General features: G+C 43.1%; 1 protein-coding gene and 1 long non-coding RNA gene across 2 annotated transcripts; one reads left to right on the top strand and one right to left on the bottom strand.

Moving 5' to 3' along the window:
- LOC119174987 (uncharacterized) lies at positions 1-1,869 on the top strand. Its single transcript, XR_012895290.1, has 2 exons — positions 1-356; positions 1,147-1,869. It is a non-coding gene; the product is annotated as an uncharacterized LOC119174987 (long non-coding RNA).
- A 6,814-nt stretch (positions 1,870-8,683) lies between these two features.
- LOC119174989 (uncharacterized) lies at positions 8,684-11,952 on the bottom strand. Its single transcript, XM_037426149.2, has one exon. The coding sequence runs from the start codon at positions 11,160-11,162 to the stop codon at positions 10,389-10,391; it is 774 nt and encodes a 257-aa protein (XP_037282046.2). The 5' UTR covers positions 11,163-11,952; the 3' UTR covers positions 8,684-10,388.
- Positions 11,953-17,249: the final 5,297 nt, after the last annotated feature.

Here is a 17,249-nt window from a genome sequence, read left to right as displayed (position 1 = left end):
GCCAGACTCGATTCCCGGTGAAGGCAATGCACAACGGCCGTGATAGCACGGGCAGCGAAACGAGTGGAGGGCACGGAGAGGTCGAGGCCGGCAGCGCGGACTCTAGCTTTTGATTTTCTACAGAAGCTACTATTTGAGAAGCGGGCAAGACAAGTCTGCTTTTCTCGAGGGGTCAAAACGGTTGCGTGGCCGAAAGTCGCAGTTCATTCAAGCACCGACATTTCAGATAAAAAGATATCCTTATCGTTGCTCCTGCTTTCTCCATGAGTACCGGCAGCCGTACCTGTGATCCTGGCGCTTCATACTCGAGAAAGATATTTTCTGCCCTCTTGCGAACAACTGCTAGCGTAGAAACGGTAAGAAATGCGCATTATTGCATGGTTCACTTATAGATTGATTACTGCTCGTAGATACTGTGATTTCTAATAAGATGTCCCGCTCAGGGTTGTTTTACCCCATAATAAAAATTACCACAACTGCGCAATGACTATATATTTTAAGTAGGGAAGCCACATGCATAACCGCTGCAGGGGAGCAGGTGCACAGTGGTCGAGTTTACGATTGCTCTAGAAGCATATAGAAACTCAATTCGCAATGCTTGCATTCAGTGCTTACTCTTGGCAAGTCTGAAAAAATGGGTGGTTGAACCATAAAACCTGATGCTCAAGCTCATCATCATTTTCTAAAAAAATTGTGAGCATTTGCTACTTCTGACTTGCACGGGAAGGTAGTTGCGATCACCATGCTGTACAGAGAGATTATGTGGTGTACTTTTGTCAATGTTTTCTGAAAATCTGAAACCTATGAGTGCGTGTGCTTATATGCAGCGGCACAATGGTAGTTGCAAATGTCACTGCTCAATGTCTTCTGATAGCCACTTTGCACTTACAGCTCATAGATTGGTGTCAGATTTAAAGATTAGATAGAATACTGCTCATTTGAGCATTTGTCATGCATTTCGGGACCAATTTAATTCAATATGGCGCCCATCATGTGCCTAGTGGAAACTTCTGCAGTATATAAATCAGCTTATGCCAACCATCACAGCTCACCAATAAGATTGGTTAAAAGCCCTAGACGTATAACTGTGTAATGTGCATGACAGGGTGAAGTTCTCATTCTGGCTACTCTTCGCTTGTTTTCCAGCCTCATTCCATGCTTCATGCTGCAGCTTCAGAATCTCATAGCATGCCTCAAAAAAACTTGGATACAGCTCTAGACATTGTGGTTCACTACATCAAGCCTTTGAGCTGTGGTGGCTGTGAATCGTCTGTAGTAGTGGTTGACCTTGCCAGAAGATTTGATGTCCTAGCCTTGGCACAGCAAGTCGACGAGCCCCATCTGCAAGACAGCCTGTCACGTCTGCACATTGTGCACTGCCAGTGTCCAGAAGCACTGTTCTGCACAGTGGAGAAGCTCATGCTCAGTGATATGCCTATTGCGCTGCTTGCTGTGTGTTTAGCCCCCATGCATCGATGGCACAGCCCTCAAGCAAATATGCAGCTGGCACACCTTCAAGAGCTGGCCACAGCTCATGGTGTCAGATTCTATGCAATGGCACCCACTGTGCGTCTTCGGAACAGCCATTTCGTATGTGAATGAAGCATCCCTGATTTGTAAATAAGTGTTCCTAAGGAAACAAAGTGCCCTACTGCAGTAGAATCTTGTACATGTTCAGTCTTTGGTTTAAGCTTACGTGCTTGGCCAAAAGCCAGCTGTCATCATTGAACAGCTGTACTTCTGGCCAACTGGGAGAGCAGAAAGCAAACATTCAAAGACAGAATGTGCACCACTTTTGCTCCCGGACTTGTACTATAATCAAAACTGTTATTCAGGGGGTAAATATAATAAAGGTTTTGCTCTTCTTAACATCTTATGTGTACCATTTTAAAATATGGCTGATATGAATAGTGTGTTTTAGCTTATTCATTCACATATTTCCCTTTACATCATTATAGATTATTGGAAATGTAGCCGGTCATGCTGGTGGGGCGGATATGTGGTGCAAAGCTTAACAAGAGTAAACAGAGAACTTTTTTTTTTTTTTGCCATGGCATACAGAGCACAAAATGACACTTGAACCACATCGGCCCACCCAGCCTCTACTACAAATCAGAGACACTCCGTCCCCCTGCAAAAAATTGCTTATGCTGTTGGCATGCAACTCAGAAAATCTTTATATTACATTGTGGCTGGCCGAAGTGTTAGTAGGTGTCGCTACCAGTGCTGTTGTTGTTTTCCACTGCTAGTGTACCAATGTTCTTTGGAGGGACATTGTATGAATAAGTAAAGCTGCCACTCTCAGTTATAGTTCAACAAACTACTTACAAAACTTTCAAGAGTAGCCGTTGTGCACGGTCAGGATAAGATTATATCATCACTTGTACTTAAGACTGCTATGGCATTTCACGCTTTGTGCATAGCATATTGTGTAATTTGGCAAATTTTATATAATGTGACATTGAGAGAAAGAGTAGAATATGATGACACTGTATAAATTAGTAGTTCCTATGCCACTGGCACATGGCCACTTTCTGAACGTAATGAAGTCTGATATTAATCAAATTTTAAAACCATAATTGGCTTTTTTGTGTAGCTTGCACAAATGGGTGCATTGCGACTGAACTCAATGAAAACTGAAGTTGCACCATATGACATTTATTACTCCCTTAAGTTTTTTGATTGAGCAGAGCTCGCCTTGCTCAAACTGTTCCCGAACTGCTTTTTTTGTGCTGGATGAACAAGTACCCTGTACCGTTCAGGATGAGAAGTGCTCGTCTATGGCTTAGACTGCATGTCATCCACAAGATGGCAGTATTTACTTGACAATTAAGTTTTCTCTTCTGGCAAAAGCACGGTTTTCATATGGAAGGATAGTTTGAGGTGGCGGCGACCCATGTATAGCTGGCTCGTCAACACAAAAAAGAAGCTTTTAATTTTCACCATCTTTGAATGATGATGATTCAAATACAGATATTTATTTTGTGTTCGTAAGTGAAGACAGTGATGATGATGAATTGATGAGCTCCTTTAGTGATGATGACATCTCGGAAGGAAACATCACAAGTGCATGCCAGTGAAGCCACTTTATGTTATTCAGTGTTTTGAAATTTTCCACACAATCCCGAAGCTTCCAGAGTGAAATAGCCCAAGGGTGCTTAGCCTACAAACGTTAAGAAAGATGTGGCATCCTTAACTGTTTTCTTTGTAAGGTTTTTATTTTTATAAGTAGCAGGTAGCTTTTTTTTTATTTATTGTTCAGAAATAAACTTTATTGTGTTGATCTAACTCAATACGTGGTCAAAATAATTTTTCAACATTGACTACCTTTTTCAGTTGAATCACATTTGAACTGAGCAATAAAAAAAATAGGCACTTTTCATCAAGAAATCTTCAAAAAAGTAAAGCACTTCAGGGGCTAAATCTAATTTCAAAAAAATCTCTCCACCTAGATGTTGCATTTTTTTGCCTTCTGTTTTTATTTTGTGAAAAGACATGATTAAAATAACACACAGTATAAAAGGACGCAGGACAAGCTATTCTCTGCGTCGTTATAATAAGCTTTTTGACATCATGATCTTAAACCAACTCAGCCAAATTTTTTTTACTGTCTATCCTAACGGCAGCTGGAGTTCCACTGCAAGGTTAAATAAGTAGTAGCTGGATCCAAATGTTGGAGAATTTTAATAACATACAAAGAACTTTGTTGAAAGCACCTTCGAGTTTGTAGGACGGGTAAAAGTTCTCGCCTAGGTGACGGCCAGGAGTTCTTGTGTCCTGATGGGCGGCTTTCTTGGCCAGCTGGACAGCCAAAGGGCAGAGCTATGTTATGCTATGCTATCTTCAAGGACAGAGCTCTGCAATACAGAATCTCAGTACACGCGAAGACGATTACTAGGCACTACATCCCCAGTATTGTTCTTTTAGTTCCCCAGTATTGTTCGACGTTCTTTTAGTACGTGTTCCAGAGAGGCTCTAGAATTACAGTTTGTTGCAAACCACCAAATAATTTATTAATGTGGCTTTATGGGTCACTTTATACCTCCGTAGACATCATTTACTTCAAGTAGCTGTTTGGATGCTCAGATAAAGCTAATTTATAAGCACACTTGCGGAGGCCCAACGTGCCAAACATGAAGCAAATGTCGTAGGAATGGACACCCGCAACGTGAAAGTAGTGTAGTCTAGTGAAATAAAAAAAACTTATTTTTCATGGCAATGCATGTTTTTAAAAAGGATTCGGAATATGCTGTCCTCTGCAATATTTACCATATCATGCTCCAGATCCTCTAAAAAATAGTGCCCTCAATTTTATCACTTCAGTGTAAAAAGCAACCAATAATAAACCAAACAGAAAGAAAAGAGAACTCGTAAGTTACAGACTGTATGCATGAAGGTAAAGTTATTCATTGTGCAACATTTGCCATCAACTTGAGAACTGTTCTCTTATGATAGCCGTCCTAAGGGTCCATTAAGAGGTTAGAAGTAAAAGGTGTCCATACAGAATTAGTTTAATGTTTACTGTACTATGATGTAAGAGAGCTTGCACAATGTTGTTCGGTGTTTGACAGCTATAACAATGTTTGACGTTAATGCACCCACGTTGACGTTTAGTGACATGTCTCCATCTCGGTGTCTATGATCAATGATTAAACAAACTTTTGTGGTTGCTGTAGTAGTCAAGGGTGAGAGCGGAATCATAAAGACCGGTGATCTTTTTCTCATTGCAAGTACTAGATCTGCATGAACAACAAGGATACAATACGACTAAACTTGGTGATGAAGGAAAGAAGGGGACACGCAACACAGCAATGCGTTGTGTGTCCTCTTCTTTTCTTTGTCCGCACGAGTCGTGCTGTTAGCCACGATAGAAAATATTTCAAGTAATTTCTTTTAGTTATAGTAAAGGATTCAGCTATCTTTTGTACTAATCAGTCTTCTTTTGTGTAGTACCAATCCATAGTACCAGTGTGTAAATGCACAGTACCAACTAATCGACCGAGTTGTTCAAGCGCTCCATCAAAAGAAACCTTCATCAAGGCACCTATTGTTTTCATTTCCATTATTCTCAGCCCTCAAGAAAAAGGTCATCATTTCACCGTTGTTCCTTTAAATTCACTGAATCACTGATAGCTTTAGGTTTTTATTTTTTTACACACTATAGAGATTCGGAATGGCCTTGAGTGATCCTTGCGAAATGATGAATTTGAGTTACAAAATGATGCGTTTGCAGACAATTTACCTAATTGCGTTTAATAATCACTTATATCACCATGATCATTTTTCTCCTCTGTTTGGTTTCTTTGGATATTCAAACCTACCTAATGTGTATTTGATTGAATTAAAATATATACATACTCACTCCTGTAAAATCTTGCCTTAAGGTTTGTAGTAAAAAAACAAAAATGAATGTAGTGTGTATAAGTACAGTTGATAACCTTTTGTTGCGATACGTGCAGTCTACTGATTATTTTCTGTACATTCCTTATTGTAAGCAAAGTCTTGTGGGATGCGGTGAAAGCAGGCACCATGCGTAATATGCCACTTTCTTGTTTCTGCTGGAGGAATTCAAAAGCAGAAGAAATGCTTACTAAGTAAAGACTTAGAAATTAAACAGCATAAGCTTGTGTTGAGAACGTCCGATTACCAAGATGCACACCACCATTTATTCCTGCAAGAATGGAGATGGTCACCCTGGAAATTTTTCTCTGGTTAATTCAACCTCTTATTACACAACCGAATTGCCCTTGTCTTCCATCGCAGGAGCCAATAAAATGAAGCAATATATTTTAGAAGAGCAATGTATTCTTTCAAGATTGCTCCCACCAATTTGACGATTCGATAGAAAAACGATTACTGCTGCAGTAGCAGCAGAAAATTGAGACCAAATTGTTCACTTTTAAATATGGCTTTGGAAACGAGCATAATATGAACTTTTTTTGAAGCTGTTTTCTTGTACAATAGTCAGTTTTAGAGCAGGAAGTGTTTGTAAGGCTTGCAAAGTAGTTGTGCTGGGTTGCTCCAGAATGCAACTTCTCTTATTCCATAAGCACTTTAGCTCCTTCCACAAAATGCTGAATTCTGACCGAATCATTGTTCCCCCTTGCCAACATGCTTTAGTTCCTCCACACAAACACAATCACTTCTGCTTTTTCTGTTCAATGAGATACAAGCTGCCATCTGCTTGAACATAGCAGACCACAGAGACAAAGGCATCTCATTCATGGAATAAAAAGAAAAAGGTAAAGATAAGGTAATGCAAGCATGCAAATAAACAAGGATTAAGAAAAAGCAGGAATAAGCATATCGCTTGGTCACTCTCTTATCTTTTTTAAATTTATGTGCTGTGATTTCTAAGTAACATGAATCGGCAACTTGCCTCTGTTTTAATTTTAAGTGCTGTTGAAAAGTCTAGCTCGCCCTACACCGTTTTTAGTAGAAATGTGTGGACGACCACTCGTTACACCTAATGGGTCATCCACATGCAGGCAGCCTCAAGTAGATGCTGCCAAAACCCACATCATGGCGAGCTTGTGCGAAAACTACAGTAGTACTACCAGTTGTCCATCATGTTCCTTTTCACAGAAGAGCAACAGCTTCACTACAGCAGAAGTACAACTTACTAGTACAGTTTGATTCTTTTTCCTGTCCGAGGTACCATTTACTTTTGGTGAAAATCACCATGAACACAAGAGTCCATCACTACATTCATTCATTTCTGTGTCTGCATTTGAGGCACTTGATACTTCTAGACATCAGATAACTACGGCTTTATACAACACCAAGTTGTAGCATTAGTTAAAATGCCCTCCCTAGTTACCTGGCGCTTTTTTGCCCTCAACTTCCAAAACATCCAATATGGTCACTATTGCTATGCCTTATTGTCCACCTTCTTTATTCACCATGGCACTGAAATATGCGAACGAAGTTATCCTTCCGACTGTTGTGATACCTAATTATAGGCCTTTGCTTAATACTATATTGCAAGCCAGGCATCGCGCTATCTTGCACTTCGTTAATCCTCACGCCAAAGTGCACATTTTGTCCATAGGTTTTGCTTTGCTTTTTTTTGGATATAATTTAGAGCCAAACTGGCAATTCTTATAAATTCTTACTTTATAAAAAAGCTGCAACACTGACCATAACCACGCATTTGAAGGACAAGAACATCTTGATTACACGAAAAATTTGCCGACAAAAATGGCACGAAACATAAACCTTCAGTAATCGTGAAGAAGTGCACCTAATAGATGACTTGCACGTGACGTCATGAATAGGGCTTCTGAAAGAGACTCGAGGACTCCACAGTCATGACTTTGGTGACGACAAGTTGCATCTATGGCCCAGAGGTCGATTAAGCTGCTTAGAGGTGGTCAGCGGGGACCCCTTGGGACACTGCAGCCTCCAATGCACGTGGGATTACCTGGGGTTCCTGTGCCGAGTCGGTGGTATGCAGAAGGGACTCCCACGTATCCTCTGTGTGTGAAGCGTCAGCAAACTGTGGGCACGTCCATGCCATGTATATGAGGGTAACCGATTGTGAGCAGTATCTACAGTGTGGTGTCATGAAATGTGGGTATACGTTGTTATAAAGCCAGGGGTTGGGAAAGACACCCATATGAGGGTTGCGCCACAGAACGGCATCACGTTGGGGGAGGTCTTTATGAGCTGGAGGATAGTGGAGACAGCCTAGTCTAGTGCTGTAGAATGTCTGTGTAAGTAACCAAAGGAGTTAGTTCTTCGGAAGCCTGGGAGGGTGAATAATGGGAAGTGTAAAGCGTAAAGAACTCTGCCCGGCAGTCAAGAGAGTGTGCCTGCGCATTTTCACTTGGGGATTCATGGGCTGGGGCCCAGATAAGAAGGCGAGGTGAGGCAGGTAGGGTGTGATGCTTAGAAAGTCTATGTGAGTGAATAATGCATGTGTAGTTTTGATAATATTATTGTGACGTTAAAAGTGTTGCATCCCCCTCATGCGGGTGCTCTGACATGGCACTATGAGACGTCAGTGCAAGCCATCTGTAGGTTAACATACGAATAACATACTGACAACCTTCATGGCAATTTCTGTAGTACTGTAAATATTGAACCATTTACAGTGCCACTATATATGGTTAGGACATTTCGCGCGTGAGTGAGTGAATACGTAGCACATGCGTGTGCCACAGAAATTGCGCAAGCCCCACTACTCATAGCTGGTCCACTGAAAGAAGCCCTTGGCAGGCAAAAATGCATGTGCTATAAAAATTGGACATGCACCTGTACTCACCACTGGTCCACTAAAAATGAAGAAGGGTACACTTTGGTGGCAAATGCCAGTTAAGGAGTGATAGCCATGCCAGAAACATCATCATCAAGAGCGTACATAGAATGCCAAGCAGCAAGCCAGGCGTGTTGTGAAATAGAGTATGTAGCGGAGAGGCACTTGCTGCTCAAATGGTTTTTCAAGATCCCGAGAAATACGCTGTCATGCAGCAAGCCAGAGAAGATACATGTCGTGGTTAAAGCCTGCGTGCTGCTCCAATGGAAAAACATCTTGGAGCATATGCTTAATTCAAAAGAGATATTGCGGATTTCAGATTTAGTTGTAGGGCGTGTGATCGTCTATGGTTCGAAATTCTGGGTCACCACTGAGCCATGTGCTAAACAGCTTCGCCGACCGTGCACTTTCATAGAATGCGATGGCTCGTCCTAAAACTTTTTTTTTATTGCCACAATGTTTCATACCTATTGAAACAATGTCGATGTAATGAGCAATAAGAGCCCATCATTTGTAACCTCCTTTAAAACATCACTACTCTCATGCGACAGTACTGCTCATACTGCAATGAACCAGACAGAGATCAGCTATTTCTTAATTTCTTTAAGTGGTTCACTGGCTTCCGAGTAAACCATACATACATTGGCCAAGCACTCGGCGTTGTTTTAAGTAGGGTGCCACTGTACTTCGACAGCAGCTTCGAACTTTTCTCAACACTGGCTCAGCTTATATGAAACCATCCTCAGCTCATAGAAACAGTCCAGGGAAGAACTTAGCATATGTAACCTTGCAAGTGTTATTAATTCTATTCATTATGTTCAGTGTGTGCAAGCATGGCCCGAGTTTGCCTCCTACAAAAAATGTTAACAATACAATGGTCAGTAAATATGAAATAATTTATTATGGCTAGCCAGATCAATTGAGTTAAAAGGTTGGCTTTCAAGCAAAGGGCTAGTTTGTTTCATGGACTCCTTTGTCCTTTAAAATGTAAATAAAATGATTGTCTACCTTAAGAAACAGCTTAGTAAATAACCCCACTGATCTCCTATGCCGTCTTTAAAGCACAGTGCAAAACCCCACAGCATTCTCTATTAAACAGAGTATGCTTATTATGCAGTACCGATGTACTGTTCACTCACTGAAAGTGCAATCACAAGTTCCAAACATTTTTCGCATGAAAGCAAACACGACTGCAGTCAATGCAACTGGTGAATCAAAATAAATGGATGTAAACAAAGATGTAACGTGCCAGTTAACAAACCTTCTTTTTTTATGTTGAAAAGAAACAGAAAGCCACATTTCTTTGAACATCACTCATTCAATTATTTTTAGACCAACCTAGAAGGGCATATTGCCCCTGGTCACAAATTCAGCGGCTCACTGGAGGAATGAATGCTATCATGAAATGCTGTCATAACTTCACAGTGTTCTGCATATGCAATAAGTTACTTCAACCCAACAGAAGCCACGACCTCACTTCTTTAAAAACTGCCAACTGTAGCACACGTAAATACTCATGTGGTTTTATAATCAGGGCCCCATACATATATTAAAATAGTTCCGTGAGGGGCTGCAATGCTTACAGATATGTCTGGTACGGTTACCACTCCAATTTAAGCACCTCAAGCCAAAGCCAGGAGTGGTATGCAGTTAAACCCTGCTCCATTTGTGTGCAATAAAATTCTACAGACAGGGCCAGTTGCTTTACGATTCATGTTGCACGTGACATTTTGCAACTAAGACACAGTGTTCTAATCTCGACAGTTGGCTAAATGTATTAACCATGTCATTACAAAAGGTTTCTCAAGTATGGTCTGCTAGAGGCAGCAGAGGGAGACAAGGTAATAAAAGAACTAAAACTCGAGCGCACCGCAGCAAAAGAAGCAAAACTTAAAGGTGGCACAGTGCACATAATGTGCGACACGCACTCTCATTCTTCAAGGCAAGTATTTGCACATGCTACTCTGTATCAACATTTTTTTTACAACAAAGTATGAAACGTGTGACACATCAACAGCTGCATATAAGTACAATATGCATGGAAGAATATCTGCTCTTTGCCAGAGCACTGAACCTTTGGCAAAATATCATACTGTCACGAGAACATGAGCAAGAAGTAGTGGCGCCGCCTTCATAATAGCGGTGAAGAGGCCTGTGACAGCGTAGGCGCGCCGGGCCGTGGGCGGCGATCGCGGACACCACGAACACGCTTGGCCACCTTGAGTCCGTTCAACTGCACCACGTCCGGAAGCACACAACGCACGGGCCGCGAGAAGCTGGGAAGCTCCCGCAGAGGAGTCCTGCCCAAACGCATGTGGCCTTTCGTCCAAAGCGCCACCTCCGACGGCGTCAAACGGCGCACCATGACACGCAGGTCTTTGCATTTGTCCAGCTGGCGCAGAGCACGACGGCTCAGACCAGTGCGGAGTTCACGCATGCGCTTCCAGCGATCACGCTTGTTGAAGCTGTACTGGTGACCCAGGTAACGGTGCTGCTGTCTCGCACGGTAAACAACAGGGTGGGGCAGCGACGGCAGCGTCAGTGCGTGTAGACGCCCTCGCGAGCAGCAGTACTTGCTGTAGTTGGCGACGGCCGCCTGGGCACCTGGCCACTCGCCGCCGTCGCAATCTGCTGGCAGGCGTTCGACCACGGGCCGCGGACCACACTCGCCGTTGATCGGCCGCAATTCGAGAAGGGACAAGAACCGCTCCTTGCTCACCTCGGGCACCTTGCCGTTGACGGCGCAAGGAGCGCTTCGGCGAGGACTGCGCAGGCGGGGTGGACACGGCGGTGGACCATTGGTCTTGGACGTAGTACTTTTCTCCTTAACGGTGCAGACGAGCTCGTTGGTGCTAACCCGATAGACGCGCGTTACGCCATGCTGCCCCTCGACGACCCGAAACATGATCTCATCGGCGGAAGCACCAACGCAAAGCTGGACTCCCTTCGAGTAGCATAGGATCCACCTGTTGGCCAGGTCACGGCCTACGCCATTGCTCCACTGGCTACATCTTGGTCGTGCCGAAGACGGCGTGCGGCCTTCCAAAATACCGTGATCGCCGATCGACGGCGTAAGCGGATGCTCGCGCCCGCTTTCGCACTCATAGGGCGTTTGTAAGTACACACCTTGGAACCACCAAACGGCTGAAGAGGTCAATGAACACGATAGATGTCAGGAACCGAGCACCTTCCTATGAACGTATCCCCAGCTGGGCATTTATGTCAATCACGCAGTAGGCGGCGACGTAATGTCGCCATGAGACGACGTAGCCACAGAAACACCGATACGAGTTTCGTGTGTGATTCAGAATGGCCTCGGGGAACCAGCGTGCCAGTCAGTTGTCACCGTGCCATGGTTCATGCTGCTAGGCCTATCCAGCCTCGGCCAAAAGAAGCGCGAGCGGCTTTCCTGTCTATCCCACTGCTCTTTCGCTCGCTCTTTCACCCTCGCTCATCTTCATCTGTCTATCCGCTGGTTCCTGTTTCTGTTATGACCACTCTGAACAAAACACCACGTACTACTGAATTTACGCGAGCCACCTGGTTGAAAGAAATTTACCCCCGCGCTGTCAATTTATATGCTGATGTTTCCCGCGTTTGCAAAGTATGGTCACAGTGGCATGGTTTGAACTTTCCGTTTCATTGCTTCGTGAAGTCGCAGTCTCGCAAACGATTTTCGCTTATGATACGAACGTTAGCTCGCGCTTTATTTGAATTTGACACAATGTGGACTGACTACAAGTAACAAGTAAATACAGACGAACAATCGGCACAATTTTTCTAGTGTCTACGATACATTTGTTTCATGGCGTCCTTGACAATTAAGCGAGGTAATGTTAAAAAGCCTTCAAGCGCCACTTGCGCCATCTCGACGTTGATAGAAAAAACTCTAGAAGCGCGAACTTCAAATGTTGCGTATCAAGGCCAACATAAAAAACGCGGTAAAATATAAAAACGGGAAAATGAACGCAGAGGTTCGATCATGTCAGAGTATTACACAAATATATTTAGAACATCTAACAAGGTACTTCCTTTGAAGGGTCAATTTTTCTCTATATATAGTTTCTGGTGATTCCTTGTTTTCATTTTTCCTGTTCCACGTGAAGATGATGTTGATAATTGTTGCACATCCTCATTTTGTCGTCGTCATGGCTGTACGTTAGAACGCATCCAAACTCTTTCAATATATTAAATGTACATGATACGTGCTACCGTGTCACTGTCATATGTTTGAGGCTTCTTAAATAGGCGCGAAGAGGCGTGTCCATAAATTTTCCTAGGGCGGGGGGAGGGTGCCTATATTTTATGTCCGTGCGTATATATATATATATATATATATATATATATATATATATATATATATATATATATATATATATATATATATATATATATATATATATATATATATATATATATATATATATATATATATATATATATATATATATATATATGCATATTTGTGAACGCGAAATTTAATAACTTCGGGGATAGATGGATTGATATGGCTGTACCCTGTAGATCGGGCGGCGGCTAACGCCACCTAGCCGTAATACTTATAAAGAAACAAAAACTAGATTTATATATATTTTTTCTTTAAATAGTGAAGTTGAGGACTGGTACTTTGCAGTGAAGGGACGGGGTTGAACACTCCCCCCTGGCAACGCCCGAGTGGGTGAGCACCAACGAGTAGGGGCGAGGCCGGGATCCTGGGAACTTATGATGCACAGTGTTTTGAATGTTAATTTGCTCTCTGAAGACCAAGCGTAAACTTGCGCCCCCACGCCCCCAGTATCTGGCCATACTCTTTCTTTTGAGGACCTTCTGGCCTCTGCAGCGCAGGCCGCGCCCATTATACCAAGTTCTGCGAATCCATGGTTCCCAGATGTTCAACATCACAATTATGTCAGTCGGTATGAAGCATTTGATGGTCAGGGAAGAAAAAAATTCGGCAGATTCCATGTACCTAGGAATCGACGTTATGCGAAGCATGCGGAGGGAAGGTGACCGTGTTGCAATTTTTTTTTATGCAACTGTTGAAACCACTATTGACGTTTCACGAAGATTAGCGTCTATTTGAAGAGTAGTTCCGAGACTTGACGTAGCTATAGATATATATGGTAAAATATGCTTCGTTGCCACGCAGAATGCTTGGGTTCGATTCCAGCTGGGACCCTGACATGTATTCTTCGCTTTTCTCGGGTGGACGTTACCGATGTCGAGTATATTTCTTAACGCTAGCGCATTAAAATTTCCCATGTGTGTTCTCGTCATTCCTGTTACTAAGTGTTTATCACCTGTGGCACATACCCGCCTACCAGCGGCACACGCCCATGGGTATGTGCCACTGTCGGAAGGGAAGTGTTTGACGACATAGGCGACGGGATTGTGACATTATTCATGTCTCAACTAGCGCGTCATATTGGTCAAACCATCTTACCTTCCCATACTAATTTTGGTTCACACCAAGCTAAGGGGGTGACCACATGACAGCACCCAAACGTACGCGGCTAGATAGATAAATACACTCAAAGTTGCCAAAGTTCGCTAAGAAATGCTTCGCATTTAGAACGGCTCGTAAGCAACACGTCCAACTTCTTTTTTTTTTTTTTTTTGTGCTTGCAGGCAGTGAAGAATACGATGTTATAGAGTTTCTTAATGTACACTAGAGGGAACTCTGGCGATAGCGTCTATGGGAGCTGCAACACACGGCGCTTCAGCGAGCATGGGAATGATGGGTAGTACCGTAGTACACACATTTGTCCACGGAGGAAGGAAAGGTACCTAACGTACCTTTCCTACCTTTCCTTCTTCCGTGCATTTGTCTAATTTTCTTAATTCTGGCCTGCTTCTGGCTCCGTGTGTGTTCGTGTGGCTTGGAGCTGTTTCTTCACGAAAACATAAATTAGCAAATGTTCACCATTTGCGCTTCACAACCTTATTTTTTTAGGCTTAGCATTTCGAATCAAGTTACTAAGTTTAAAAGTGTTTGTTCTTTCTTTCAAAACAAAACCAAAATCAGCAATAAACGAAGCCGCAAGTACGATTCGCCGCCCGCAAGCACGAAGCACTACACACACATTTGCGATCGTTCCCATGGTCGCTGAACGGATGGATGAATGGATGGATGGATATGGCTGCACCCTTTAGATCGGGCGGTGGCTAGCGCTAAGGTCCCTAGATGAAACAAGTTTCCATTAGCTAGCGCACGATCGCAGCGCCAGAATGCCCTCTAGTTAATTTTGGGAAACTCTATGCAGGAGGCCACTTGGTCAGTCGCAGAGAGGTTGCAGAAAGAACCTAGTACACTGTACCTAGGCCTTCAGCTAGAGCACCGCCCCGGGCACTCGCCATGTTTGGACGAATTATCGAAAGAGAGAGAGAGAGCGAGACGGCGGGCTCGAACCCACGATCGTCGGAAACTGTTTGTAAAAGAGATATTTGGGCTAGTGACCATTCTTCGAGGGCGCGCTAGAGGTGATTGAATCGAGAACGTCACAGGAGTAAAGTGGAATTTTTGGGGGTGTGTTGGAGGTTCACACGTGCACTTATTTATTAGTTTGCCCACCTTCATACTCGATCGAACTGCTTTTGCGTCGTTGGACCTTTATTAGGTGGCTAACTTTTGTTTCTTTATATATATATATATATATATATATATATATATATATATATATATATTAGTAGTAGTAGTAGTAGTAGTAGTAGCGAGTTGGATCAATGAACTCATTTCCGACGTTTACTACCACTCTCTCAGCCTTCTATTTTCTCCACTTGTTCCGCTCGTGTCTTTCGTGTCCTTCTTGTTGTCTCTGTGTCGTCGTTTTGTTTTCGAGCTATAACTATCGTCATGCCATACCAACTAGCCCAAGCTGCCACACGTTCCACCCAAGGACAGTTTTGTTTGCGTTGAGGCGCGCGTGTCGTGACGTCACACGAATTAATGTGTGGCGTGAATTTGTACGTCAATTGCAAACATCCCTGGCAGCGGCTGTGCGTCCCTCCACGAACGTAAATAGGTCGCTGTAGGAACGAACGAGTGTGCAAAACGTCGCAGCACACGCAATTCCAGGCTCCACGTCACCACCTTCTGTGTGACATCACTTAAGAAACGAAACCGAAACTAGTCGAGCGCTCTGAGGCAGAAACTCTCTGAGCTTAGAATGGCAGAGTTGGTAGGTGTTGTTGGTGCCAAAAGTAGTACGTTTCCCAGTTCTTTAACTTTGATAAAGCCAATGATATCCGAAACCTCATTCAATGCTCTGAGCATTGTCCAAAATGTTGTAATTACAAAAAAAAAGAAAGAAAGAACAAAACTTATTCATCGCAACTCTACTTAGGTATAATGTCTTTTGCGTGTTGTTCTCCCGTTTATGATGGACAACTAATGCTGAAGGACAGGGGCGGATCCAGCCTGTCATTTTAGGGGGAGGGGCGGTCACCTGAAGTAGTAACACGCACCGGAAAGGGGAGCGTGGTCATGAGTTTTTCTTACTAGCGGAAAAGTCCCTTCATAGCATAAATACTGTTAATGCGTGCTCACAGCGGTTTCCTAATTGGTGATAGGAGGTGGACTACAATCACTAAAGCCAGGGGTAGAGGTGCTGACACAGATTGTGGTAGAGGGGGGGGGGGGGGCACCACTCCACCCCTTTGGATCCGTCACTACTGAAGGATGGGGTGAGGACTTTCACGTAGTTGTTAGAGGAAAATGGCTATTCGCGGTGTTGACCCCCCTTCACCCAAAATTTTTATATAACGTGTGAATACACAGTGTATAAAGTGTGCCACACTTGCCTCCATGGCTACTGGTGGCGCTGACTGACACTCCGACGTTTAAATTTACGTATACACCCAATAAAGTGGCTGGGAGGATAGCTGCCGTGGTAGCTCAGTGGTAGAGCATCGAACGCATTATTCGAAGGTCGCAGGTTCGGTTCCTGCCCACCGCAAGTTATCTTTTTCATCCACTTTTCTTCACATTTACATTACAATTCGGTCTAATAACCTCCCCTATACGTTCCTTAGCCTTATTGTCTGTTATACGCGTTATTCGAAGGTCGTAGGTTCGATTCCTGCTCACAGCTGGTAATTTTTTCATCCACTTTTCTTTCTTCTTATTTACATTGCATTGGTTCTAATAACTTCCCCTGTACATTCCTTGACATTACTGTCTGTTATATCTCATTAATATTGTGTTAAAACACGGAAATACGAGCCCTTAGGTATACACCTCTCTCCCTTATATATATATATATATATATATATATATATATATATATATATATATATATATGTGTGTGTGTGTGTGTGTGTGTGTGTGTGTGTGTTCATGAACACACACACACATATGACACACATGCGCCAAAGCTAGGGGTAATAAAATTTGGCATATCCATCCCTTTAAGTGCGCTCACTGAAAGATGAGGCGGCGTGAAGATTTTACCCTAATCTACGATAAGGAGGTCCTTCAGGAGTGAAGATTGAGACACGCACCAAAGAATTCTCGTGTCAGAGCATAGCTGAACTAGAGGAGAGACGCGACACACACTTGTCACGTCCCTCCTTCAGTCTAGGAATTCCAGGGTCAAAGTCCTGGCGAGCCGTTCTACCTTTCGATCAGTAGGGTCAACTTCACGGGCAACGCACATATGCCATCACGGTAGAAACTACTGTAGACGATACTTGACGAGATTGTATAGTATTGTTTCGTATACATTCAGTGTAGATACGGTGGTTATGGCTAATGCATTCCCCTCGAAAACGTTCGCGTTACACACAGCCCAGCAAACGTCCTTCAGACATTTTATATTCAATTTTTTTTACTGTAAGAAAATTAATTGGACTGCAAATTACAGTCAACTATGCGCTCATTAAGGAGCAATTTAGTGGGATTTTGCTTCCACGCAGCTCCATCATTTGCATCATACAGTAGTAGCAAGGTGATCTTAAAACAGTAACTGCGCAGTAAATAGCTCTCGCTTCTCTT

Source organism: Rhipicephalus microplus, chromosome 5, assembly GCF_043290135.1.
Source record: "Rhipicephalus microplus isolate Deutch F79 chromosome 5, USDA_Rmic, whole genome shotgun sequence".
NCBI lineage: Eukaryota > Metazoa > Arthropoda > Arachnida > Ixodida > Ixodidae > Rhipicephalus > Rhipicephalus microplus.
This window is presented reverse-complemented; position numbering and strand designations above follow the sequence as displayed.